Source organism: Anomaloglossus baeobatrachus, chromosome 12 (genome assembly GCF_048569485.1).
Source record: "Anomaloglossus baeobatrachus isolate aAnoBae1 chromosome 12, aAnoBae1.hap1, whole genome shotgun sequence".
Classification (NCBI taxonomy): Eukaryota; Metazoa; Chordata; class Amphibia; order Anura; family Aromobatidae; genus Anomaloglossus; species Anomaloglossus baeobatrachus.
Window position 1 is genome coordinate 107,659,754 of NC_134364.1, and position 27,199 is coordinate 107,686,952.

General features: G+C 49.8%; 1 protein-coding gene across 1 annotated transcript in view; it reads right to left on the reverse strand.

Annotated features, from left to right (window-relative positions):
- The window catches only part of LOC142257999 (NACHT, LRR and PYD domains-containing protein 12-like), a 429,738-nt gene that overhangs the window by 76,729 nt on the left and 325,810 nt on the right, over positions 1–27,199 (reverse strand). Inside the window, exon 11 of the mRNA XM_075330377.1 lies at positions 2,762–2,932. Within this exon, the coding sequence (XP_075186492.1) occupies positions 2,762–2,932 (171 nt within the window). The remainder of the gene's footprint in view (positions 1–2,761; positions 2,933–27,199) is intronic.

Here is a 27,199-nt window from a genome sequence, read left to right on the forward strand (position 1 = left end):
TATACTCGCACGTCTCCGTCCTGCACACGTCTCTTATACTCGCACGTCTCCGTCCTGTACACGTCTGTTATACTCGCACGTCTCCATCCTGTACACGTCTCTTATACTCGCACGTCTCCATCCTGTACACGTCTCTTATACTCGCACGTCTCCATCCTGTACACGTCTCTTATACTCGCACGTCTCCATCCTGTACACGTCTCTTATACTCGCACGTCTCCGTCCTGTACACGTCTCTTATACTCGCACGTCTCCGTCCTGTACACGTCTCTTATACTCGCACGTCTCCGTCCTGTACACGTCTCTTATACTCACACATCTCCATCCTGTACACGTCTCTTATACTCGCACGTCTCCCTCCTGTACACGTCTCTTATACTCACACGTCTCCGTCCTGTACACGTCTCTTATACTCGCACGTCTCTGTCCTGTACACGTCTCTTATACTCGCACGTCTCCGTCCTGTACACGTCTCTTATACTCGCACGTCTCCGTCCTGTACACGTCTCTTATACTCGCACGTCTCCGTCCTGTACACGTCTCTTATACTCGCACGTCTCCATCCTGTACACATCTCTTATACTCGCAGATCTCCATCCTGTACACGTCTCTTATACTCACACTTCTCCATCCTGTACACGTCTCTTATACTCGCACGTCTCTGTCCTGTACACGTCTCTTATACTCGCATGTCTCCATCTTGTACACGTCTCTTATACTCACACATCTCCATCCTGTACACGTCTCTTATACTCACACATCTCCATCCTGTACACGTCTGTTATACTCACAAGTTTCCATCCTGTACACGTCTCTTATACTCGCACGTCTCTGTCCTGTACACGTCTCTTATACTCACACATCTCCATCCTGTACACGTCTGTTATACTCACACGTCTCCATCCTGTACACGTCTCTTATACTCGCACGTCTCTGTCCTGTACACGTCTCTTATACTCACATGTCTCCATCCTGTACACGTCTGTTATACTCGTACGTCTCCGTCCTGTACACGTCTGTTATACTCGCACGTCTCCGTCCTGTACACGTCTCTTATACTCGCACGTCTCCATCCTGTACACGTCTCTTATACTCGCACGTCTCCATCCTGTACACGTCTCTTATACTCGCACGTCTCCATTCTGTACACGTCTCTTATACTCGCACATCTCTGTCCTGTACACGTCTCTTATACTCGCACGTCTCCGTCCTGCACACGTCTCTTATACTCGCACGTCTCCGTCCTGTACACGTCTCTTATACTCGCACGTCTCCGTCCTGTACACGTCTGTTATACTCGCACGTCTCCATCCTGTACACATCTCTTATACTTGCACGTCTCCATCCTGTACACGTCTCTTATACTCGCACGTCTCCATCCTGTACACGTCTCTTATACTCGCACGTCTCCATCCTGTACACGTCTCTTATACTCGCACATCTCCATCCTGTACACATCTCTTATACTCGCACATCTCCATCCTGCACACGTCTCTTATACTCGCACATCTCCATCCTGTACACGTCTGTTATACTCGCACGTCTCCATCCTGTACACATCTCTTATACTCGCTTGTCTCCATCCTGTACACATCTCTTATACTTGCACGTCTCCATCCTGTACACGTCTCTTATACTCGCACGTCTCCATCCTGTACACGTCTCTTATACTCGCACGTCTCCGTCCTGCACACGTCTCTTATACTCGCACATCTCCATCCTGTACACGTCTGTTATACTCGCACGTCTCCATCCTGTACACATCTCTTATACTCGCGCGTCTCCATCCTGTACATGTCTCTTATACTCGCACGTCTCCATCCTGTACACGTCTCTTATACTCGCACATCTCCATCCTGCACACGTCTCTTATACTCGCACATCTCCATCCTGTACACGTCTGTTATACTCGCACGTCTCCATCCTGTACACATCTCTTATACTCGCTTGTCTCCATCCTGTACACATCTCTTATACTCGCACGTCTCTGTCCTGTACATGTCTCTTATACTCGCACATGTCCATTCTGTACACGTCTGTTATACTCGCACGTCTCCATCCTGTACATGTCTCTTATACACACATCTCCATCCTGTACACGTCTCTTATACTCGCACGTCTCCATCCTGTACACGTCTCTTATACTCGCACATCTCCATTCTGTACACGTCTCTTATACTCGCACGTCTCTGTCCTGTACACGTCTCTTATACTCGCACGTCTCCGTCCTGTACACGTCTCTTATACTCGCACGTCTCCATCCTGTACACGTCTCTTATACTCGCACGTCTCTGTCCTGTACACGTCTCTTATACTCGCACGTCTCCGTCCTGTACACGTCTCTTATACTCACACGTCTCCATCCTGTACACGTCTCTTATACTCACACATCTCCATCCTGTACACGTCTCTTATACTCGCACGTCTCCCTCCTGTACACGTCTCTTATACTCGCACGTCTCCATCCTGTACACGTCTCTTATACTCGCACGTCTCCGTCCTGTACACGTCTCTTATACTCGCACGTCTCTGTCCTGTACACGTCTCTTATACTCGCACGTCTCCGTCCTGTACACGTCTCTTATACTCACACATCTCCATCCTGTACACGTCTCTTATACTCGCACGTCTCCCTCCTGTACACGTCTCTTATACTCGCACGTCTCCATCCTGTACACGTCTCTTATACTCGCACGTCTCCATCCTGTACACGTCTCTTATACTCGCACGTCTCCATCCTGTACACGTCTCTTATACTCACCCTAATTTCTTTATCCTGCAGTCTGGCCTGGACAGAGCCTCCATCAAGTCACTGAAGTGAGGACCAAACAGATGGTTATCAGACAGGTCAAGCTCCTTCAGATACTGGTTATTCCTTATTACAGATGCCAGCTGGGTGCAGGCCGTGTCTGGTAGATCAGTAGAATCTAATCTGTAAGAATAAAAAGATGAGATGTGGATTAGATGCTACAAAGTTTTTGTGTAAAATCTAATGCTGAGAATATGGAGAGAAGAATCACTGAGGAGCAAAATCCATAAATGTCATCACTAGAAGTCACCTTTTCCATGTGGTGATGTGAGGAATAAGGGGACATCAATGTACAATAAAGCCTGGGTTCTGTCACTCTTATTTCTAGATCACAGCAAATGTTAGAGATAATTGTGTAAATTTACCTCAGCTCATTCACACAGTCATAATAAGGACACGTTTTATCTGTGTTCGGTTTAGAAGCTTAGTGACTGGTCAGCACTCACCGGTTTCTACTTCCTGGCCAGCACTTGACCATTTCCTTTCACTTGTCAACAATTAACGGTAAGCACTAACTGGTTTCCACTTAAGTGATTTAAGTGGTTTACTACTAGTGGTTTCCAGTTAGTGGTCAGCATTTGCCAGTCGGCACTAACTGGACAGCACTCTCCAGTCAGTGCTCACCGGTTAGCACTCACTGGTCGGCATTCAACAGTTAGCAATCAGTGATCAGCACTCAGCGATCAGGACTCATTGGTTTCCACTCTCTGGTCAGCAGTCACAGATTAGCACTCACCTGTTTCCACTTACTGGTCAGCACTTACCAGTCGGAACTCACCGGTCAGCATTCACTGCATTGGTCAACACTCACTGGTAGGCACTCACTGGTCATCACTCACTGGTAGGCACTCACCAGTCAGCACTCACTGTACCGATCAGCACTAACCAGTCGTCACTCACCTGTCAGCATTTACTGCACTGGTCAGCACTCAGCAGTAGGCACTCACCATTCAGCACTCACTGCATCGGTCAGCACTTACCAGTCAGCATTCAGTGCACCAGCCAGCACTCACTGCAATGGTCAGCACTTACCAGTTGGCACTCACTGATAATTATTCACTGCACCGGCAGCACTCGTCAGCAGTCACCATTCAGCACTCACTGCACCAGTAAGCACTTACTAGTCGGCGCTCACTGCACCAGCGAGCAGTCACTGGCCAGCACTCACCAGTCAGCACTCATCGTTCAGCACTCATCGGTTTCAGTTGGCACTCACTGGTTGGCACTCACTACACCAGTGAGCACTCACCAGCCAGCACTCATGATTAGCATTATTGTCAGTCAGTGCTGGAATTGTGGTTTAAACCAAGAACAACATCTGCATGGCTGAGCCTCCTGAAGAAAAGGTTTTACTTGAAACGTGCGTCGAGGCTGTGGAGGGTTTCCTGATTTTGTGGATTCGGAAGTATAATGTTTCCGTGAATATATGCACCTTATAATATTTCTGACTTTTTTGTGACATCTACATTTATTTTTTAGTACGTCCATTTGTGCAATAGGTTAGATTCTGTCAATAATATAATAGAGTATATCATGTTGTTATTTGTACTTTAATAGACTATATTACCACTAAAATGCTAATTTCCTATTTGTATTAAAGCCACTTGATTAATATATTAAACCACATGGTATGAATATATTGGCACTATGGCTGCTTGAACAAAAAGCTGGACTGGTATAATTGAATACTATTTAGTGTTTTTTTGCTCTTGGTATTTTAGCAGTGATTTAAATGATGTTTTAGGGCCTCTTGTGCAATATATCAGACCGCCTCAATTCTAGAATAAAAATATATATATTTTATTCTTAAAACTAGTGCACTTTGCTCCATCCTATTTATTTATGTAATGTAGGGAAGACATACTGTATGTGTTTTTGATAAATTATTTTTTTTATAACATTTTTTGATAAATTATGTGATTTGTAGATTATTTATGGCTTAAAAGATTAAGCAATCTGTATTTGTGTAAAATATGCCGGTCATAATGTATTTTGGTGCTAGTGTGGTGCCCTGGCCTAGCCAGGTCATCACAGATAACACACAAACACCCCACCCCCACTAGACAGGGACAACAGCCAAACAAAAATCCTTGTTGCCTCCCTCCAGGGTCTGATGTCCACACCAGGTGGGGCAGAGCTAAGCGGTTTGCTCCACCCACCGAGGAGTTCACAGGCCTGGAGGCGGGAAAAGTGTCAGTGTAGTGTTGGAGTTTGAAGTGAGAGGAACAAGCACTTGGGTGTCTGGGTTTGTGGCAGCAAGGTTGGCAGACGGTGGTGGCCGTCTGCAGGAGTGGTGGAGCAACGCGGAACCATAGGACTGGGGACGGGCGACGACCCGCCGGTACCGACCGGGGAGCGAAGTGAAGCCAGCACACACAGGCAGGGCCATCGGACCCCGACCAGGCTTGGAGCCACCGTCAATAGTCAGATCCGAATGTGACTGGAACCCCAGGGGTTTCACAACAGCAAAAGTCCCGATTGAAGGCAACCGCCCACACCGTGAGGGTATACAGCTACCGCCTAAGGCTAGAGACCCAAGGGCCAGCGCCTGCGGGCAAACGGGCTCCTCCGGTACCCATACACCGGGGAGCGGACTATCGTTGGGAATCTATAGTAGTCAGAAGAAGAACATCAAGGTGCAGGGAAAGACAGCCACCATCACCTGTCCGGGGAGGGACACTGCAGCCGGCTGCGGACCCGTCCATCTAGCTGTTTGGTTTACCAAGGACTTTGTACCTTTCTTGCTGAGTGAGTACACCCGTGCCATCCGGAACTGCGCCGCGCTGTCCCTGCAACCCTGCACCTCACCAACCCTGCCTCCCCGTCTCATCATCGGGCCCCGGGACCTCCGATCCCTACCCACGGAGGGGGAAAACAACATCCCAGCTGCTCCCTACCATCGCTCCCGGGATCCCCGTCAACAGCAGCGGTGGTGCCTATCTTCACCACGACCCATGGGTGGCGTCACGGACTAAATTCCCCAAACCAACCACCCCTTTCACTCACGGGCGAGGAGCGCCGCTCGAGACCTCGGATCCGGCCCACCGCTCGAGCCACCGAGCAGCCATCGCAGCAGCGCCGGACCCGAGCGTTAGCGAGAGCGCAGCAGCGACGGCGTCCTCCCCGCCCGCGACACTAGCACGGAGTATTAGGTTGGAAACTCTCAAATTAACATAATGATGTGGTTTTGCAACAATCTATTAATAAATATTTGATTATTAATAATAAAAATACCACAAGAGATAATTTAGTCCACTTTTATATATTTTTTGTGAAATATTTTTTCAGGAAACCCACCCACGTTTTTTCACTTTTGGTGTGACATTGTCTTTGATTTTATAAAAATTCTTGGTATTGTGTGTATTTGATTTGTTTGAAATAATATTTAAAATATTTGGTATAATATACTTGTGTTTTTCATAGTTTTGATAAGATTTGTTGAGTTAACATACCGGTAATGATAATGGGAAATTGAATAATGTGTAACATGCTCCCATACTTTGCCAACTTGACATTTCTCAGCCTTTCGTCGTGGAGGTCGATGCGTCAGAGGTAGGGGTTAGGGCAGTTTTGTCGCATGGGCCGTCGCCTGGTAAATGGCGTCTGTGTGCATTTTTCTCTAAGAAGCTTTCCGTTGCAGAGAGAAATTATGACATAGGTAATATAGAACTCCATGCTATTTTAAATTGGTGTTTGAGGAGCGGCGTCATTGGTTGAAGGGGGCGGCTCATCCTATTACTGTCATTACCAATCATAAGAATTTGTCATATTTAGCATCCTCCAAGCATCTTAACCCCAGACAGGCCATGCTACAGGGTCCGCAGACACCGGCTCAGGGCACTGTGTGCGTAGTCGCTGGACAGGTGGGAGAGGTCAGCGCAGGAAGACGACCAGGGAAGGAATATAAAAGTGTGATGCCCTGGCCTATGAGGTCATCACAGGGGATTGTGCAATCTGCCCTTCTGCATGATATCCATCTCCTCCTTGGTTACGGATCCCTGACCTTTGGTGTTGCCAAGAACAAGCTAATCAAAATCCTAGGAACACTCTGCACCACACCCACCAGACACACCAGTGGCTGATCTGAAGGGAATAGGGTCACCCACTTGGGAGGTTGGTTAAGGGGAGGTCAGGAGTGTCAGGAGACAGTGAGTAGAGAAGTGACTTGAGAGGAGAGGTCAGGAGCTGCGCTTCTTGAGACTACTAGGTGGCAGACGTTTTTCTGGGCCAGGTAGGAGCTGGACCCCGGTTGCAGGGGATCATGACAAGGGGCACGGACTGTCGAAGAGGACAGCCATCGTCTTTGTACCATCACCGGGCAGGGGCCAGGGCACAACGGGGTACGTGGACCCTAGGTCAGGAAGGGGCTTCAGGCGTCCTGGCAATTCACCCGACGAGGACGAAGCCTTCAAGATCCATTGTCCACCAGCTCCAGAATCAGGGTACTAGCGCAACGAGGGGGATAGGACTTTCATAATACATAGTCCAGAAAATCCCAAGCGTGAACCCTGAGAGCAAGCTCATCCAGTTAGCCACACTGGTGAGCGGGACCTGTTTAGTTCTACACTAGAGGGACCAAATAGAAGGAAGGTGCCAAGAAAAAGGCCACAGGCTAACAAGCAACACAAACGGGCACAGGATCCAGGCATGCTCCCTCCCTGCTGCAGCGATATCAAGCACTTTGGTTTACCACGGTTGTCGGTTTCAGCGTTATTTGTACTGAGTGAGTACCTAAGTGATCCCCGACAATCCCAACAGCACCTCCCTGTCACCTACACTGGGTCTCGGGGCATCCTCCCTACCAGTGGAGGGATTAAACATCTGGCTGCCCACACTATCACCACTGGGTATTCCCAATCGCAGCGGTGGTATCCCCATCTTACCACGCACCATGGGTGGCGTCACGAACTGTCCATACACTCCCCTGTAAATAACCCCCCTTTATTCCGAGTGGCCGCGCGGCCCCTACTTTCTGGTCCGGAGATCCCTCGAGCCACAGCGGATCCAGATCCGAGCAGCAGCGGCAGGCTGCTGACGCGGGGGCAGCACACCTTGGAAACTTTGGCGTCATGAATAGGATCCGAGCAGGACCCACTTACCTGGGTGACGTGCGCCTTAGAACCGAAAACCGCGAATCAAAATCCCTCTTGTCGCCAATTCCGCTATCTTTTCATACCGAAACGCCATCTTCCCCGCGAAAGCGCGAGAAGCAGAAGCCTCACCCTTTGTCCTGAGCATGAGGCCGGAACCGGAAGTTCCCAGAAGGCCACAGCGCTCGAAGGAGTGTGCAGCAAAAAGCAAGAGGGCACACGAAGATGTCGGCGCCAGACAATGGAAATGTGGCGGTGCTGCCACCACCCGACCAGGGTAATGCTGGAGTGGCGTAAGCTGCTCCGGCAGCAGGAGCGGCGGCACGGAGATCCGCGGCGGTTGTTCCCATAATGCTGATAACCTTACCTTATGTGCTGGGCGCCGCCCGGCTCCCCGAGTATGATGGCTGGCCAGACACGCTGCAGGGATTCAAAAGGAAAATATGTAACGTACTTGATATGTATGCCCTAAACGGACAGCAGCGGGCGTCTGTAGTGCTCGGGCAGCTAACTGGCGTTGCTGAATTAGAAGTGGAGACCTGGACTGAGGTAGATTGGATCTGAGTACCCGCCATCTTCAGAAGACTGGGAGCTGCCTTTGAGACCCGCACCGAAGCGGAGCTAAGGATGCGGTTCTACAGTTGCAAAAAACAGCCTCAAGACAGCATTAGGGATTACACCTTAAAACTACAAGCGGCGCTGCAGACCCTAAGAATGACCAACGATGTTGGAAAGCCAGAGGGGAACAAGATTCTGGTGGAGCAGTTCCTGCAAGACTTAAGCAGGTTTTATAAGTTGTGACCTCGGCGGCGAGGTCGTTCTTGCGCACAAGCGATCGTACACGCCCACGTCGCAGCAGCGATATTGGTTGATCGCACCTGAATTGTTTATTAGCGGTTACACAAAACGAGCGCAGTGGCGAAAATCCCGACCGGCAAATGCTGTCAATGTCTGCAGCGATGTTCTTTCTGTGTCATGGTTGTTTTGAAGACGTCACACGAGTCACGCTTCAAAAGAAATAGTCTGTGTCCGAGGCGTCCATTATACTTCATGCAAACCCACATGCGCCATTGATTCACTCTCGCCTTCCGCCCTTTGCTGCATGACATGTTACGTACACTATGATTTCTCCATTAAGATTGGTTAACTCACCTTTAAAAGCTCTGTGTGAGGCACAACAGACGGGCGATGATGCCGATCGCATACGCGATATTGTTCGACGTGCAAGGGGTGTTACACGAAGCGATTATGCATGTATACTGAGCAATGAACCATTTGTCGCAGGATCAACCTGCGAAATTATGGAAATGAACGACGTGACAACGAGGTACGATATCGCACGTATTTGCACGCGTTGATCGTCACGCATTAGCGTCACACGCTGCGATGTCGCTACCGGCGCCGGATGTGCGTCACTACCGACGTGACCCCGACAATATATCGGTAGCGATGTCGCAGCGTGTAAAGCCCACTTTAGAGTCGGTGGAAGACCGCAAGCAGCTCCGGCTGTGGGCACTAGAACATCCCGCTATGGACTTTGCTACCTTGAAAGAACAGGCACTCAAAGCCCTGCAGCCCCCAGAAGCCCCTGACTCTCCACTCCCGTCCTGGTAAGCAGGGATGTCCCCGATGCAAGTGATGCCGCCTGCCTTGGCACTGCCGGAGCCCGCTCCTTTAACAATGTCCGGGAGTGGAACAAGTAATTTGTCTGCCCAAGTACAACAATTGAGTAACGACGTCGCAAAAATTCTGGAGGTGATGCAGCTCAAGTCGAAGGCTACCCCGTCAAAGGAGATCCAACTGGCTGACTGTCCGGAGGACATCCCCTGCATGAGGAGGCGGACTTTGGCATACAATGGACGAAGCAGTGACCGGTATGGACCACCTGTTTGTTACAAATGTAATAAAACTGGCCACTACGCTAAGAGCTGTCCTTTAAACGGGCAACCCCTGGGGCCAAGGGCCAATCCACAGGCATAAACTCCCAAGGCCCCTCTCACTGGAGAAAACGGTATGTAGGGGGGGCGGCCCATCGTTTCCATCACCATGGATGGGATCACGACTGCTGCACTCCTTGATACCGGCTCCCAGGTAACGACTATTCCCTATGTACTGTATAAGACGTTTTGGCTTGATGATGAACTTTCCACACCAGACGACGGCCTTAGCATCTATGCAGTCATTTTGTTACCTGTAACTCAAATCGGGTTCAAGGAGGTGACCATTAAGGTGGGCCGGGTAGAATTGCCGAGGCAAGGCCTCACAGTAGTACAAAATACCCTTGTGATCGGAACCCGAAGATCAATTTAGGTACAAATGTCCTTGAGAATTGTATGGGAGAAGTACTGTTTTTGCTTCAACAGCTGTCTGAGACTGCAGGGGCAGGGCGGCAGAGAATCCTGCAAAGTGAGATCCGAGCCCTCCTGCAGCGGCAATAGGTAAATCTCTCTGGAGGTGAAATAGGTGGTGTACGGGTGATGGATGTGGCCCCTCTTGTAGTGCCCCCACGAAGTGAAATGATGATATGGTGCAGGGCAGCTGTAGGCTCCCGGGGACAGGATTACCAGGCAGTGGTAGAGCCCTTGCCCTCAGAGCATTGGCCCACCGTGTTCACGGCCAGAGGGGTAGTCGATGTCCAAAAGGGGAGAGTGCCCGTGCGAGTATTGAATTGTGGGGAGGAGGAAGTCACACTACCCAGATATGCCACCCTAGCCAAGCTGTTTGTAGTTAATGCAGATGACATCCAGGCAACAGGTTCCTCAAACCAGCCTAGTAACAGCCCCCAGGACCCGGCAGAGAAGTGGTGTCAGGAATTACATGTGGACACAGACTTTACACCTGCACGTCATAAACAAGAGGTCAACAGGGTTGTCAAGGAGTATGAGCAGGTGTTCAGCAAACACCCATTGGATTTTAGGATGATTAAAGGGGTACAACATCACATACCCACAGGCCCTCACCCACCTATCAAGGAGAGGTATAGGCCCATACCAATGTGCCAAAGACATGCTCATGAAAGAAGCCAGAGTGATCCATGACAGTTGCAGTCCTTGGGCCGCCCCACTGGTACTTGTGAGAAAAAAAGATGGTACCATGAGGATGTGCGTAGACTACAGACAGATTAACAAAATCACACACAAGGACGCCTACCCTTTGCCCCGAATTGAGGAATCGTTAGCCGCTTTGAAGTCTGCTACTTAATTTTCTACCCTTGATCTCACCAGTGGGTACTGGCAGGTTGCTGTCGCCGAGGAAGACCAGTGGGTACTGGCAGGTGGCTGTCGCTGAGGAAGACCAGGAGAAGACCATGTTTGCTACCCCGATGGGCCTGTGTGAGTTCAACAGCATGTCATTCGGGCTGTGCAATGCAATGGGGATGTTTCAGAGGCTGATGGAGTGCTGCTTGGGTCACTGTAACTTTGAAACAGTCTTGCTGTATCTGGATGATGTCATTGTCTACTCCAAGACATACAAAGCACATCTGTAGCACCTGGCTGAGGTGTTTGACGCCCTGTCCAAATACGGAAAGAAGCGCAAGCCATCCAAGTGTCACCTGCTGAAGGCAAAGGTACAGTACTTAGGGCATGTGGTGAGTGCCGTAGTTGTGGCACCGGACCCAGAGATAATCACAGCTATACAGAACTGGCCAAGGCCCACCACAGTCAGAAAAGTGCGGTAGTTCCTGGGCCTGATGGGGTACTATCAGAGGTTCGTCAAGGGGTACACCCAGATGGCGGCCCCCTTGCAGGACCTTCTGGTGGGTCAGTGTGTACACAGCAAATCCTCAGGGCCTTCGTTCCAATGGGGTAAGGAGCAAGAAGATTACTTTGAACGGATGAAGTCTGTCCTGACCGGGGACGAAATCCTGCCCTATCCCGATTACGGTCTCCCGTTTGTGTTGTATACAGATGCCAGTAATGTGGGACTCGGGGCCGTCCTGTCACAGGTGCAGAACGGCAAGGAGAAGGTGATTGCCTACGCCAGTCGGAAGTTGAGGCCCACGGAGAGGAACCTAGAGAATTAAAGCTCCTTCAAGCTGGAGTTCCTGGCACTCGTATGGGCCGTGACAGAAAGGTTCAAGAATTACCTTGCTGCTGCCAAGTTCACGGTGTACACAGATAATAATCCGTTGACTCGCCTGGATACGGCAAAGCTGGGAGCCTTGGAACAACGGTGGGTTGCAAGGTTAAAAAATTATGATTTTGTTATAAAGTACAGGGCTGGTTGCAAGGACACCAATGCCGATTCGCTGTCCAGGATGCCCCATCTGTTCGATGATGGGAGGGATGAAGATGACCTGGAAGAAGTCGTTCCATCAGTCCCCATTTGTGGAGCGGCCTCGACCAGGTGCCCATCAGCAAGAAATTACCTGTGACCCATTGCCTCACCATGGCTGGCAAGAAGCCCAGTACAGGGACCCTGCAATCAAATTAGTCAAAGTATTGCTGGCCAGAGCTGATACCCGTCTTGAACCAGGCGCCCCGGAGGAAGCCAGAAAATTGTGGCAAGACCAGAGTCGGCTTTATCTTCACAAAAGGCAAGCTATTCAGGAGCTTAACCAACCCCAAGACCCACAAGAGGATCTGCCATATCGTGGTGCCCACGGCGTATGTCCCAGTGGTGCTGGAAGCGTACCATGATGGAGCCGGGCACTTTGGATGGAAGAAGCTTGAGATGTTGCTGAGAAGTCGCTTCTACTGGATAGGAATGAGAGACTCCATAGAAGCCTGGTGTAGAAATTGCGGCCCTTATGCCTTGAGAAGGCAAGATGGCACCAGCCAGCAAGCACCTCTTCAGCCGATCTTCACCAAGTAGCCCCTAGAGATTGTGGCTCTGGACCATGTCAAGTTGACCCCCAGCAAAAGTGGGTATACGTATGTGCTCACAATGGTCGACCATTACTCACGGTTCTTGGTGGTGGTGCCCGTTAAAGATTTGACTGCAAGCACTGCGGCGAAGGCATTCCAGGCACACTTCTGTAGGCCGCATGGGTGGGTGGCGTCACGAACTTAACCACGGCTCCGGCCGTACATCTATGTCCCCTAAACCGCCAGCCCCTTTCAGATCGAAGTGACCACAGGGCCCCCGGGTCCGGAGACGCTCGAGCCACACACCAGCGAGCTCGGATCCAAGCGGCTCGGTTGCGGCCGAGCCCGGGGCGGTACACTCACACGTCTCCATCCTGTACATGTCTCTTATACTCGCACGTTTCCATACTATACACGTCTCTTATACTTGCACGTCTCCATCCTGTACACGTCTCTTATACTTGCAGGTCTCTGTCCTGTACGTGTCTCTTATACTCGAACGTCTCTGTGCCGCCCCCACGTCAGTAGCAGCCAGGCTGCTTGGATCTGGATCCGCAGTGTGGCTTGAGGGATTCTCCGGACCCGGGGGTCACGTGGACACTCTAAATAAAAGGGGACGTATTTGTACGGGATTTGCCGTAATCAGTCTGTGACGCCACTCACGGTGTGTGGTGAAGTGAGACACCACCGATGCTGCTGTGGGGCACCCGGGACCGATGGGATAGCAGCTGGTTGTTAACCCATCCGTGGGTAGGAATAGTTGCCCCGGGACCCAGTGACTCGGTGCAGGGGACGGAGATGGCAGGGGCCGGCGCACCTGGTCAGACCAGGGAGTCTCAGCTTACTCACGGTTAAATAAATCAGACAAGTCCAGTGGTTAACCAAGGTGCTGGTGGCCGGCCGCCCCGGCCGGGTGTACTCTGGTCCCTCACTCGGGCTGGTGGTCTGTGTCACTTTCCTCTGCACTGTGTTGTGATGTGGTGGACGGTGTGGAACACGGGAGTCCGCTCCCGGTACTTCTGTTGGGAGCCGTGCCTGCTGACGCTGACCCGTGGGATCTACTGGGCCCTGGCGGATGTCCTATCCCTCTCTATGGGTGGTTGTCTGCTTTTGGGACTTTGGTTGGGACAGGACCTATAATCCTGCCCTCAATTGGTAAATTAGCTAGGCCATTGGTTCTGGTCCTGGCTTCAGGGTCCAAGTACCCCCTCTGTGCACGGTTTACGGGTCGGTTCTCCGGTGTCGGTACCGGCGGGCTCCAACCCTGCCCCGGTCCACCTCGGATCTCCGGCTGACGTCTTCCCGTCTCCTGTCAGACACGGACCACCGTCTGCCACCTAGCCAATTCACCAGGCCTCCAACCCCGGCGCCTCTGCTCTCTGTACTTGAGCTTCACCTTCAAACTCCTCCTCCACTATTACTCCACTCAAACTCCCCAACTTGACTTCTCAACTTGACTGACTCTTTTCCAGCCCCGGGCTCTTCAGACACATAGGTCGGCGTTCTCCATCCACCTGGTCCCACCCACTGGTGTGCCTGTCCTACCCTGAGGGGGGGTGACTAGGGTTTAAGGTCGGCTGTATGTAACCCTGTGAGGGAAGGTGTTGTGCGGGGCCTCTACTATGTGACCACCTGGTGGCTCCAGCGCGTCACATCTCCATCCTGTACATGTTTCTTATACTCGCACATCTCAGTCCTGTACACGTCTCTTATACTCGCACATCTCCGTCCTGTACACGTCTCCTATACTCACACGTCTCCGTCCTGTACAAGTCTCCTATACTCACACGTCTCCGTCCTGTACACGTCTCTTACACTCATACGTCTCCTTCCTGTACACGTCTCTTATACTCGCACGTCTCCGTCTTGTACACGTCTCTTATACTCGCACGTTTCCGTCTTGTACACGTCTCTTATACTCGCACATCTCTATCCTGTACACGTCTCTTATACTCGCACGTCTCCATCCTGTACACGTCTCTTATACTGGCACGTCTCCATCCTGTACACGTCTCTTATACTCGCACATCTCCGTCCTGTACACGTCTCTTAAACTCGCACGTCTCCATCCTGTACTCGTCTCTTATACTCGCACGTCTCTGTCCTGTCCACGTCTCTTATACTCGCACATCTCCGTCCTGTACACGTCTCTGATACTCGCACGTCTCCGTCCTGTACACGTCTCTTATACTCACACATCTCTGTCCTGTCCACGTCTCTTATACTCGCACATCTCCGTCCTGTCCACGTCTCTTATACTCACACATCTCCATCCTGTACACGTCTCTTATACTCGCACGTCTCCACCCTGTACACGTCTCTTATACTCGCACGTCTCCATGCTGTACACGTCTCTTATACTCACACATCTCCATCCTGTACACGTCTCTTATACTCGCACGTCTCCATGCTGTACACGTCTCTTATACTCACATGTCTCTGTCCTGTACACATCTCTTATACTGTTCACGTATTTTATACTCGCACGTCTCCGTCCTGTACACGTCTCTTATACTCACACATCTCCATCCTGTACATATCTCTTAAATCCGCACGTCTCCGTCCTGTACATGTCTCTTATACTCGCACGTCTCTGTACTGTACACGTCTCATGCTCGCACGTCTCCGTCCTGTACACGTCTCTTATACTAGCACATCTCCATCCTGTACACGTCTCTTATACTCGCACATCTCCATCCTGTACATATCTCTTATACTCGCACGCCTCCATCCTGTACACGTATCTTATACTCACACATCTCCGTCCACTACACGTCACTTATACTCGCACGTCTCCATCCTGTACACATCTCTTATACTCGCACATCTCCATCCTGTACATATCTCTTATACTCACACGCCTCCATCCTGTACACGTCTCTTATACTCGCACGTCTCCATCCTGTACACGTCTCTTATACTCGCACATCTCCGTCTTGTACACGTCTCTTATACTCGCATGTCTCCGTCCTGTACACGACTCTTATACTCACACGTCTCTGACATGTCCACGTCTCTTATACTCGCACGTCTCCGTCCTGTACACGTCTCTTATACTCGCACATCTCTGTCCTGTCCACGTCTCTTATACTCGCACATCTCCGTCCTGTACACGTCTCTGATACTCGCACGTCTCCGTCCTGTACACGTCTCTTATACTCACACATCTCTGTCCTGTCCACGTCTCTTATACTCGCACGTCTCTGACATGTCCACGTCTCTTATACTCGCACGTCTCCATCCTGTACTCGTCTCTTATACTCACACATCTCCGTCCTGTACACGTCTGTTATACTCGCACGTCTCCATCCTGTACATATCTCTTATACTCGCACATCTCCGTCTTGTACACGTCTCTTATACTCGCACATCTCTGTCCTGTCCACGTCTCTTATACTCGCACATCTCCGTCCTGTACACGTCTCTGATACTCGCACGTCTCCGTCCTGTACACGTCTCTTATACTCAGACATCTCTGTCCTGTCCACGTCTCTTATACTCACACATCTCCGTCCTGTACACGTCTGTTATACTCGCACGTCTCCATCCTGTACACGTCTCTTATACTCGAAAGTCTCCATCCTGTACACGTCTCTTATACTCACACGTCTCCGTCCTGCACACGTCTCTTATACTCGCACATCTCCGTCCTGTACACGTCTCTTATACTCACATGTCTCCGTCCTGTACACGTCTCTTATACTCGCATGTCTCCGTCCTGTACACGTCTCTTATACTCGCATGTCTCCGTCCTGTACACGTCTCTTATACTCACACGTCTCCGTCCTGTACACGTCTCTTATACTCGCACGTCTCCATCCTGTACACGTCTCTTATACTCGCACGTCTCCGTCCTGTACACATCTCTTATACTCACACATCTCCATCTTGTACACGTCTCTTATACTCGCACATCTCCATCCTGTACACGTCTCTTATACTCGCACGTCTCCATCCTGTACACGTCTCTTATACTCGCACGTCTCCGTCCTGTACACATCTCTAAAGGCCCCGTCACACACAGAGACAAATCTGCGGCAGATCGGTGGTTGCAGTAAAATCATGGACATATTGTTCCATTTGTACACAGCCACAAACCTGGCACTGATTGTCCACAATTTCACTGCAACCACAGATCTGCCGCAGATTTATCTGTGTGTGACAGGGCCTTTATACTCGCACGTCTCCGTCTTGTACACGTCTCTTATACTCGTACTTCTCCGTCCTGTACACGTATCTTATACTCGCTCATCTCCTTCCTGTACACGTCTCTTATACTCGCACGTCTCCACCCTGTACACGTCTCTTATACTCGCACATCTCCATCCTGTACACGTCTCTTATACTCGCATGTCTCTGTCCTGTACACGTCTCTTATACTCGCACATCTCCATCCTGTACACGTCTCTTATATTCACACATCTCTATCCTGTACACGTCTCTTATACTCGCACGTCTCCATCCTGTACACGTCTCTTATACTCGCATGTCACTGTCCTGTACACGTCTCTTATACTCGCACATCTCCATCCTGTACACGTCTCTTATATTCACACATCTCTATCCTGTACACGTCTCTTATACTCGCACATCTCCATCCTGTACACGTCTCTTATATTCACACATCTCTATCCTGTACACGTCTCTTATACTCGCATGTCTCTGTCCTGTACACGTCTCTTATACTCGCACATCTCCATCCTGTACACGTCTCTTATATTCACACATCTCTATCCTGTACACGTCTCTTATACTCGCACATCTCCATCCTGTACACGTCTCTTATACTCACACATCTCCATCCTGTACACGTCTCTTATACTCACACATCTCCATCCTGTACACGTCTCTTATACTTGCACGGCTCCGTCCTGTACACGTCTCATATACTCACACATCTCCATCCTGTACACGTTTCTTATACTCGCACGTCTCCATCCTGTTAACGTATTTTATACTCACACGTCTCTTTCCTGTACACGTCTCATGCTCGCACGTCTCCGTCCTGTACACGTCTCTTATACTAGCACATCTCCATCCTGTACACGTCTCTTATACTCGCACGTCTCCATCCTGTACACATCTCTTATATTCACACATCTCGGTCCACTACACGTCTCTTATACTCGCACGTCTCCGTCCTGTACACGTCTCTTATACTCGCACGTCTCCATCCTGTACATATCTCTTATACTCGCACGTCTCCATCCTGTACACGTCTCTTATACTCGCACGTCTCCGTCCTGTACACATCTCTTATACTCGCACGTCTCCGTCTTGTACACGTCTCTTATACTCGCACATCTCCATCCTGTACACGTCTCTTATACTCGCACGTCGCCATCCTGTACACGTCTCTTATACTCGCACGTCTCTGACCTGTCCACGTCTCTTATACTCGTACGTCTCCGTCCTGTACACGTCTCTTATACTCGCACGTCTCTGACCTGTCCACGTCTCTTATACTCGCACGTCTCCGTCCTGTACACGTCTCTTATACTCGCACATCTCCGTCCTGCACATGTCTCTTATACTCGCACGTCTCCATCCTGTACACGTCTCTTACACTCGCACGTCTCTGTCCTGTACACGTCTCTTATACTCGCACGTCTCCGTCCTGTACACGACTCTTATCCTCACACGTCTCTGTCCTGCACACGTCTCTTATACTCGCACATCTCCGTCCTGCACACGTCTCTTATACTCGCACATCTCCGTCCTGCACATGTCTCTTATACTCGCACATCTCCATCTTGTACACGTCTCTTATACTCACACATCTCCATCCTGTACACGTCTCTTATACTCGCACGTCTCCGTCTTGTACACGTCTCTTATACTCGCACATCTCCGTCCTGCACATGTCTCTTATTCTCGCACGTCTCCATCCTGTACACGTCTCTTACACTCGCACGTCTCTGTCCTGTACACGTCTCTTATACTCGCACGTCTCGTCCTGTACACGACTCTTATCCTCACACGTCTCCGTCCTGCACACGTCTCTTATACTCACACGTCTCCATCCTGTACACGTCTCTTATACTCGCACATCTCCGTCCTGCACACGTCTCTTATACTCGCACATCTCCGTCCTGCACATGTCTCTTATACTCGCACATCTCCATCTTGTACACGTCTCTTATACTCACACATCTCCATCCTGTACACGTCTCTTATACTCGCACGTCTCCATCCTGTACACGTCTCATATACTCGCACGTCTCCGTCCTGTACACATCCCTTATACTCGCACGTCTCCGTCTTGTACACGTCTCTTATACTCGCACGTCTCCGTCCTGTACACGTCTCTTATACTCGCACGTCTCCATCCTGTACACGGCTCTTATACTCGCACGTCTCTGACCTGTCCACGTCTCTTATACTCGCACGTCTCCGTCCTGTACACGTCTCTTATACTCGCACATCTCCGTCCTGCACATGTCTCTTATACTCGCACGTTTCCATCCTGTACATGTCTCTTATACTCGCACGTCTCCATCCTGTACACGTCTCTTATACTCGCACGTCTCTGTCCTGTACACGTCTCTTATACTCGCACGTCTCTGTCCTGTCCACGTCTCTTATACTCGCACGTCTCTGTCCTGTACACGTCTCTTATACTCGCATGTCTCCGTCCTGTACACGTCTCTTATACTCACACGTCTCCGTCCTGTACACGTCTCTTATACTCGCACGTCTCCATCCTGTACACGTCTCTTATACTCGCACGTCTCCGTCCTGTACACATCTCTTATACTCACACATCTCCATCTTGTACACGTCTCTTATACTCGCACATCTCCATCCTGTACACGTCTCTTATACTCGCACGTCTCCATCCTGTACAAGTCTCTTATACTCGCACGTCTCCGTCCTGTACACATCTCTAAAGGCCCCGTCACACACAGAGACAAATCTGCGGCAGATCGGTGGTTGCAGTAAAATCATGGACATATTGTTCCATTTGTACACAGCCACAAACCTGGCACTGATTGTCCACAATTTCACTGCAACCACAGATCTGCCGCAGATTTATCTGTGTGTGACAGGGCCTTTATACTCGCACGTCTCCGTTTTGTACACGTCTCTTATACTCGTACTTCTCCGTCCTGTACACGTATCTTATACTCGCTCATCTCCTTCCTGTACACGTCTCTTATACTCGCACGTCTCCACCCTGTACACGTCTCTTATACTCGCACATCTCCATCCTGTACACGTCTCTTATACTCGCATGTCTCTGTCCTGTACACGTCTCTTATACTCGCACATCTCCATCCTGTACACGTCTCTTATACTCGCATGTCTCTGTCCTGTACACGTCTCTTATACTCGCACATCTCCATCCTGTACACGTCTCTTATATTCACACATCTCTATCCTGTACACGTCTCTTATACTCGCACGTCTCCATCCTGTACACGTCTCTTATACTCGTACTTCTCCGTCCTGTACACGTATCTTATACTCGCTCATCTCCATCCTGTACACGTCTCTTATACTCGCACATCTCCATCCTGTACACGTCTCTTATACTCGCATGTCTCTGTCCTGTACACGTCTCTTATACTCGCACATCTCCATCCTGTACACGTCTCTTATATTCACACATCTCTATCCTGTACACGTCTCTTATACTCGCACATCTCCATCCTGTACACGTCTCTTATATTCACACATCTCTATCCTGTACACGTCTCTTATACTCGCATGTCTCTGTCCTGTACACGTCTCTTATACTCGCACATCTCCATCCTGTACACGTCTCTTATACTCACACATCTCCATCCTGTACACGTCTCTTATACTCACACATCTCCATCCTGTACACGTCTCTTATACTTGCACGGCTCCGTCCTGTACACGTCTCATATACTCACACATCTCCATCCTGTACACGTTTCTTATACTCGCACGTCTCCATCCTGTTCACGTATTTTATACTCGCACGTCTCCGTCCTGTACAATTCTCTTATACTCACACGTCTCTTTCCTGTACACGTCTCATGCTCGCACGTCTCCGTCCTGTACACGTCTCTTATACTAGCACATCTCCATCCTGTACAAGTCTCTTATACTCACACATCTCCATCCTGTACACGTCTCTTATACTCGCACGTCTCCATCCTGTACATATCTCTTATACTCGCACGTCTCCGTCCTGTACACATCTCTTATACTCGCACGTCTCCGTCTTGTACACGTCTCTTATACTCGCACATCTCCATCCTGTACACATCTCTTATATTCACACATCTCGGTCCACTACACGTCTCTTATACTCGCACGTCTCCGTCCTGTACACGTCTCTTATACTCGCACGTCTCCATCCTGTACATATCTCTTATACTCGCACGTCTCCATCCTGTACACGTCTCTTATACTCGCACGTCTCCGTCCTGTACACATCTCTTATACTCGCACGTCTCCGTCTTGTACACGTCTCTTATACTCGCACATCTCCATCCTGTACACGTCTCTTATACTCGCACGTCGCCATCCTGTACACGTCTCTTATACTCGCACGTCTCTGACCTGTCCACGTCTCTTATACTCGTACGTCTCCGTCCTGTACACGTCTCTTATACTCACACGTCTCTGACCTGTCCACGTCTCTTATACTCGTACGTCTCCGTCCTGTACACGTCTCTTATACTCGCACGTCTCTGACCTGTCCACGTCTCTTATACTCGCACGTCTCCGTCCTGTACACGTCTCTTATACTCGCACATCTCCGTCCTGCACATGTCTCTTATACTCGCACGTCTCCATCCTGTACACGTCTCTTACACTCGCACGTCTCTGTCCTGTACACGTCTCTTATACTCGCACGTCTCCGTCCTGTACACGACTCTTATCCTCACACGTCTCCGTCCTGCACACGTCTCTTATACTCGCACATCTCCGTCCTGCACACGTCTCTTATACTCGCACATCTCCGTCCTGCACATGTCTCTTATACTCGCACATCTCCATCTTGTACACGTCTCTTATACTCACACATCTCCATCCTGTACACGTCTCTTATACTCGCACGTCTCCGTCTTGTACACGTCTCTTATACTCGCACATCTCCGTCCTGCACATGTCTCTTATACTCGCACGTCTCCATCCTGTACACGTCTCTTAATCTCGCACGTCTCTGTCCTGTACACGTCTCTTATACTCGCACGTCTCCGTCCTGTACACGACTCTTATCCTCACACGTCTCCGTCCTGCACACGTCTCTTATACTCACACGTCTCCATCCTGTACACGTCTCTTATACTCGCACATCTCCGTCCTGCACACGTCTCTTATACTCGCACATCTCCGTCCTGCACATGTCTCTTATACTCGCACATCTCCATCTTGTACACGTCTCTTATACTCACACATCTCCATCCTGTACACGTCTCTTATACTCGCACGTCTCCATCCTGTACACGTCTCATATACTCGCACGTCTCCGTCCTGTACACATCCCTTATACTCGCACGTCTCCGTCTTGTACACGTCTCTTATACTCGCACGTCTCCGTCCTGTACACGTCTCTTATACTCGCACGTCTCCATCCTGTACACGGCTCTTATACTCGCACGTCTCTGACCTGTCCACGTCTCTTATACTCGCACGTCTCCATCCTGTACACGTCTCTTATACTCGCACATCTCCGTCCTGCACATGTCTCTTATACTCGCACGTTTCCATCCTGTACATGTCTCTTATACTCGCACGTCTCCATCCTGTACACGTCTCTTATACTCGCACGTCTCTGTCCTGTACACGTCTCTTATACTCGCACGTCTCTGTCCTGTCCACGTCTCTTATACTCGCACGTCTCTGTCCTGTACACGTCTCTTATACTCGCACGTCTCCGTCCTGTACACGTCTTTTATACTCACACGTCTCCGTCCTGCACACGTCTCTTATACTCGCACATCTCCGTCCTGCACACGTCTCTTATACTCGCACGTCTCCGTCCTGTACACGTCTCTTATACTCGCACATCTCCGTCCTGCACATGTCTCTTATACTCGCACGTCTCCATCCTGTACACGTCTCTTATACTCGCACGTCTCTGTCCTGTCCACGTCTCTTATACTCGCACGTCTCTGTCCTGTACACGTCTCTTATACTCGCACGTCTCCGTCCTGTACACGACTCTTATCCTCACAAGTCTCCGTCCTGCACATGTCTCTTATACTCGCACATCTCCATCTTGTACACGTCTCTTATACTCACACATCTCCATCCTGTACACGTCTCTTATACTCGCACGTCTCCGTCCTGTACACATCCCTTATACTCGCACGTCTCCGTCTTGTACACGTCTCTTATACTCGCACGTCTCCGTCCTGTACACATCCCTTATACTCGCACGTCTCCGTCTTGTACACATCCCTTATACTCGCACGTCTCCGTATTGTACACGTCTCTTATACTCGCACGTCTCCATCCTGTACACGGCTCTTATACTCGCACGTCTCTGACCTGTCCACGTCTCTTATACTCGCACGTCTCCGTCCTGTACACGTCTCTTATACTCGCACATCTCCGTCCTGCACATGTCTCTTATACTCGCACGTTTCCATCCTGTACATGTCTCTTATACTCGCACGTCTCCATCCTGTACACGTCTCTTATACTCGCACGTCTCTGTCCTGTACACGTCTCTTATACTCGCACGTCTCTGTCCTGTCCATGTCTCTTATACTCGCACGTCTCTGTCCTGTACACGTCTCTTATACTCGCACGTCTCCGTCCTGTACACGTCTTTTATACTCACACGTCTCCGTCCTGCACACGTCTCTTATACTCGCACATCTCCGTCCTGTACACGTCTCTTATACTCGCACATCTCCGTCCTGCACATGTCTCTTATACTCGCACGTTTCCATCCTGTACATGTCTCTTATACTCGCACGTCTCCATCCTGTACACATCTCTTATACTCGCACGTCTCTGTCCTGTACACGTCTCTTATACTCGCACGTCTCTGTCCTGTCCACGTCTCTTATACTCACACATCTCCATCCTGTACACGTCTCTTATACTCACACGTCTCCGTCCTGTACACGTCTCTTATACTCGCACATCTCCGTCCTGTACACGTCTCTTATACTCGCACGTCTCCGTCCTGTACACGTCTCTTATACTCGCACTTCTCCGTCCTGTACTCGTCTCTTATACTAGCACGTCTCCGTCCTGTACACATCTCTTATACTCGCACGTCTCCATCCTGTACACGTCTCTTATACTCACACATCTCCATCCTGTACACGTCTCTTATACTCACACATCTCTGTCCTGTACACGTCTCTTATACTCGCATGTCTCCATCCTGTACACGTCTCTTATACTCGCACGTCTCCATCCTGTACACGTCTCTTATACTCGCACATCTCCATCCTGTACATATCTCTTATACTCACACATCTCCGTCCTGTACTCGTCTCTTATACTAGCACGTCTCCGTCCTGTACACATCTCTTATACTCGCACGTGTTCATCCTGTACACGTCTCTTATACTAGCACATCTCCGTCCTGTACACATCTCTTATACTCGCACGTCTCCATCCTGTACACGTCTCTTATACTCACATGTCTCCATCCTGTACACGTCTCTTATACTCACACATCTCTGTCCTGTACACGTTTCTTATACTCGCATGTCTCCATCCTGTACACGTCTCTTATACTCGCATGTCTCCATCCTGTACACGTCTCTTATACTCGCATGTCTCCGTCCTGTACACATCTCTTATACTCGCACGTCTCCGTCTTGTACACGTCTCTTATACTCGTACGTTTCCGTCTTGTACACGTCTCTTATACTAGCACGTCTCCATCCTGTACACGTCTCTTATACTCGCACGTCTCCATCCTGTACATGTCTCTTATACTCGCACGTCTCCATCCTGTACACGTCTCTTATATTCGCACGTCTCCGTCCTGTACACATCTCTTATACTCGCACGTCTCCATCTTGTACACGTCTCTTATACTCGCACGTATCCGTCCTGTACACCTCTCTTATACTCGCACGTCTCTGTCCTGTCCACGTCTCTTATACTCACACGTCTCCGTCCTGTACACGTCTCCTATACTCACACGTCTCCGTCCTGTACACGTCTCTTATACTCGCACATCTCCGTCCTGTACACGTCTCATATACTCGCACGTCTCCGTCCTGTACACGTCTCTTATACTCGCACGTCTCTGTCCTGTCCACGTCTCTTATACTCGCACATCTCCGTCCTGTATACGTCTATTATACTCGCACGTCTCTGTCCTGTCCACGTCTCTTATACTCACACGTCTCCGTCCTGCACACGTCTCTTATACTCGCACATCTCCGTCCTGCACAAATCTCTTATACTCGCACGTCTCCATCCTGTACACATCTCTTATACTCACACATCTCCATCCTGTACACGTCTCTTATACTCGCACATCTCCGTCCTGCACACGTCTCTTATACTCGCACATCTCCGTCCTGCACACGTCTTTTTTACTCGCACGTCTCCGTCCTGCACATGTCTCTTATACTCGCACATCTCCGACCTGTACACGTCTCTTATACTCGCATGTCTCCGTCCTGTACACGTCTCTTATACTCACACATCTCCGTCCTGTACACGTCTCTTATACTCGCACATCTCCATCCTGTACACGTCTCTTATACTCGCACGTCTCCGTCCTGTACACGTCTCTTATACTAGCACATCTCCATCCTGTACACATCCCTTATACTCGCACGTCTCCACCCTGTACATGTCTCTTATACTCGCATGTCTCCATCCTGTACACGTCTCTTATACTCACACATCTCCATCCTTTACACGTCTCTTATACTTACACATCTCCATCCTGTACACGTCTCATACTCGCACGTCTCCATCCTGTACACGTCTCTTATACTCGCACGTCACTTATACTCACACATCTCCGTCCACTACACGTCTGTTATACTCACACATCTCCATCCTGTACACGTCTCTTATACTCACACATCTCCGTCCTGTACACGTCTCTTATACTCGCACGTCTCCATCCTGTACACGTCTCTTATACTAGCACATCTCCGTCCTGTACACATCTCTTATACTCGCACGTCTCCACCCTGTACATGTCTCTTATACTCGCATGTCTCCATCCTGTACACGTCTCTTATACTCACACATCTCCATCCTGTACACGTCTCATACTCGCACGTTTCCATCCTGTACACGTCTCTTATACTCGCACATCTCCATCCTGTACACGTTTCTTAAACTTGCACGTCTCCGTCCTGTACACGTCTCATATACTCACACATCTCCATCCTGTACACGTTTCTTATACTTGCACGTCTCCGTCCTGTACACGCCTCTTATACTCGCACATCTCCATCCTGTACATGTTTCTTATACTCGCACGTCTCCACCCTGTACACGTCTCTTATACTCGCATGTCTCCATCCTGTACACGTCTCTTATACTCGCACATCTCCATCCTGTACATATCTCTTATACTCGCATGTCTCCATCCTGTACACATCTCTTATACTCGCACGTCTCCATCCTGTACTCGTCTCTTATACTCGCACGTCTCTGTCCTGTACACGTCTCATACTCGCACGTCTCCATCCTGTACACGTCTCTTATACTCGCACATCTCCATCCTGTACACGTCTCTTATACTCGCACGTCTCCATCCTGTACACGTCTCTTATACTCGCACGTCTCCATCCTGTACACGTCTCTTATACTCGCACGTCTCCATCCTGTACACGTCTCTTATACTCGCATGTCTCCATCCTGTACACGTCTCTTATACTCGCATGTCTCCATCCTGTACACGTCTCTTATACTCGCATGTCTCCATCCTGTACACGTCTCTTATACTCGCACATCTCCATCCTGTACACGTCTCTTATACTCGCACGTCTCCGTCCTGTCCACGTCTCTTATACTCACACATCTCCATCCTGTACACATCTCTTATACTCGCACGTCTCCGTCTTGTACACGTCTCTTATACTCGCACGTCTCTGTCCTGTCCACGTCTCTTATACTCACACATCTCCATCCTTTACACGTCTCTTATACTCGCACATCTCCGTCCTGTACACGTCTCTTATACTCGCACGTCTCCGTCCTGTACACGTCTCTTATACGCGCACGTCTCCGTCCTGTACTCGTCTCTTATACTAGCACGTCTCCGTCCTGTACACGTCTCTTATACTCGCATGTCTCCATCCTGTACACGTCTCTTATACTCGCACGTCTCCATCCTGTACACGTCTCTTATACTCGCACATCTCCGTCATGTACACGTCTCTTATACTCACACGTCTCCGTCCTGCAAACGTCTCTTATACTCGCTCATCTCCGTCCTGTACACGTCTCTTATACTCGCACATCTCCGTCCTGTACACATCTCCTATACTCACACGTCTCCGTCCTGTACAAGTCTCCTATACTCACACGTCTCCGTCCTGTACACGTCTCTTACACCCATACGTCTC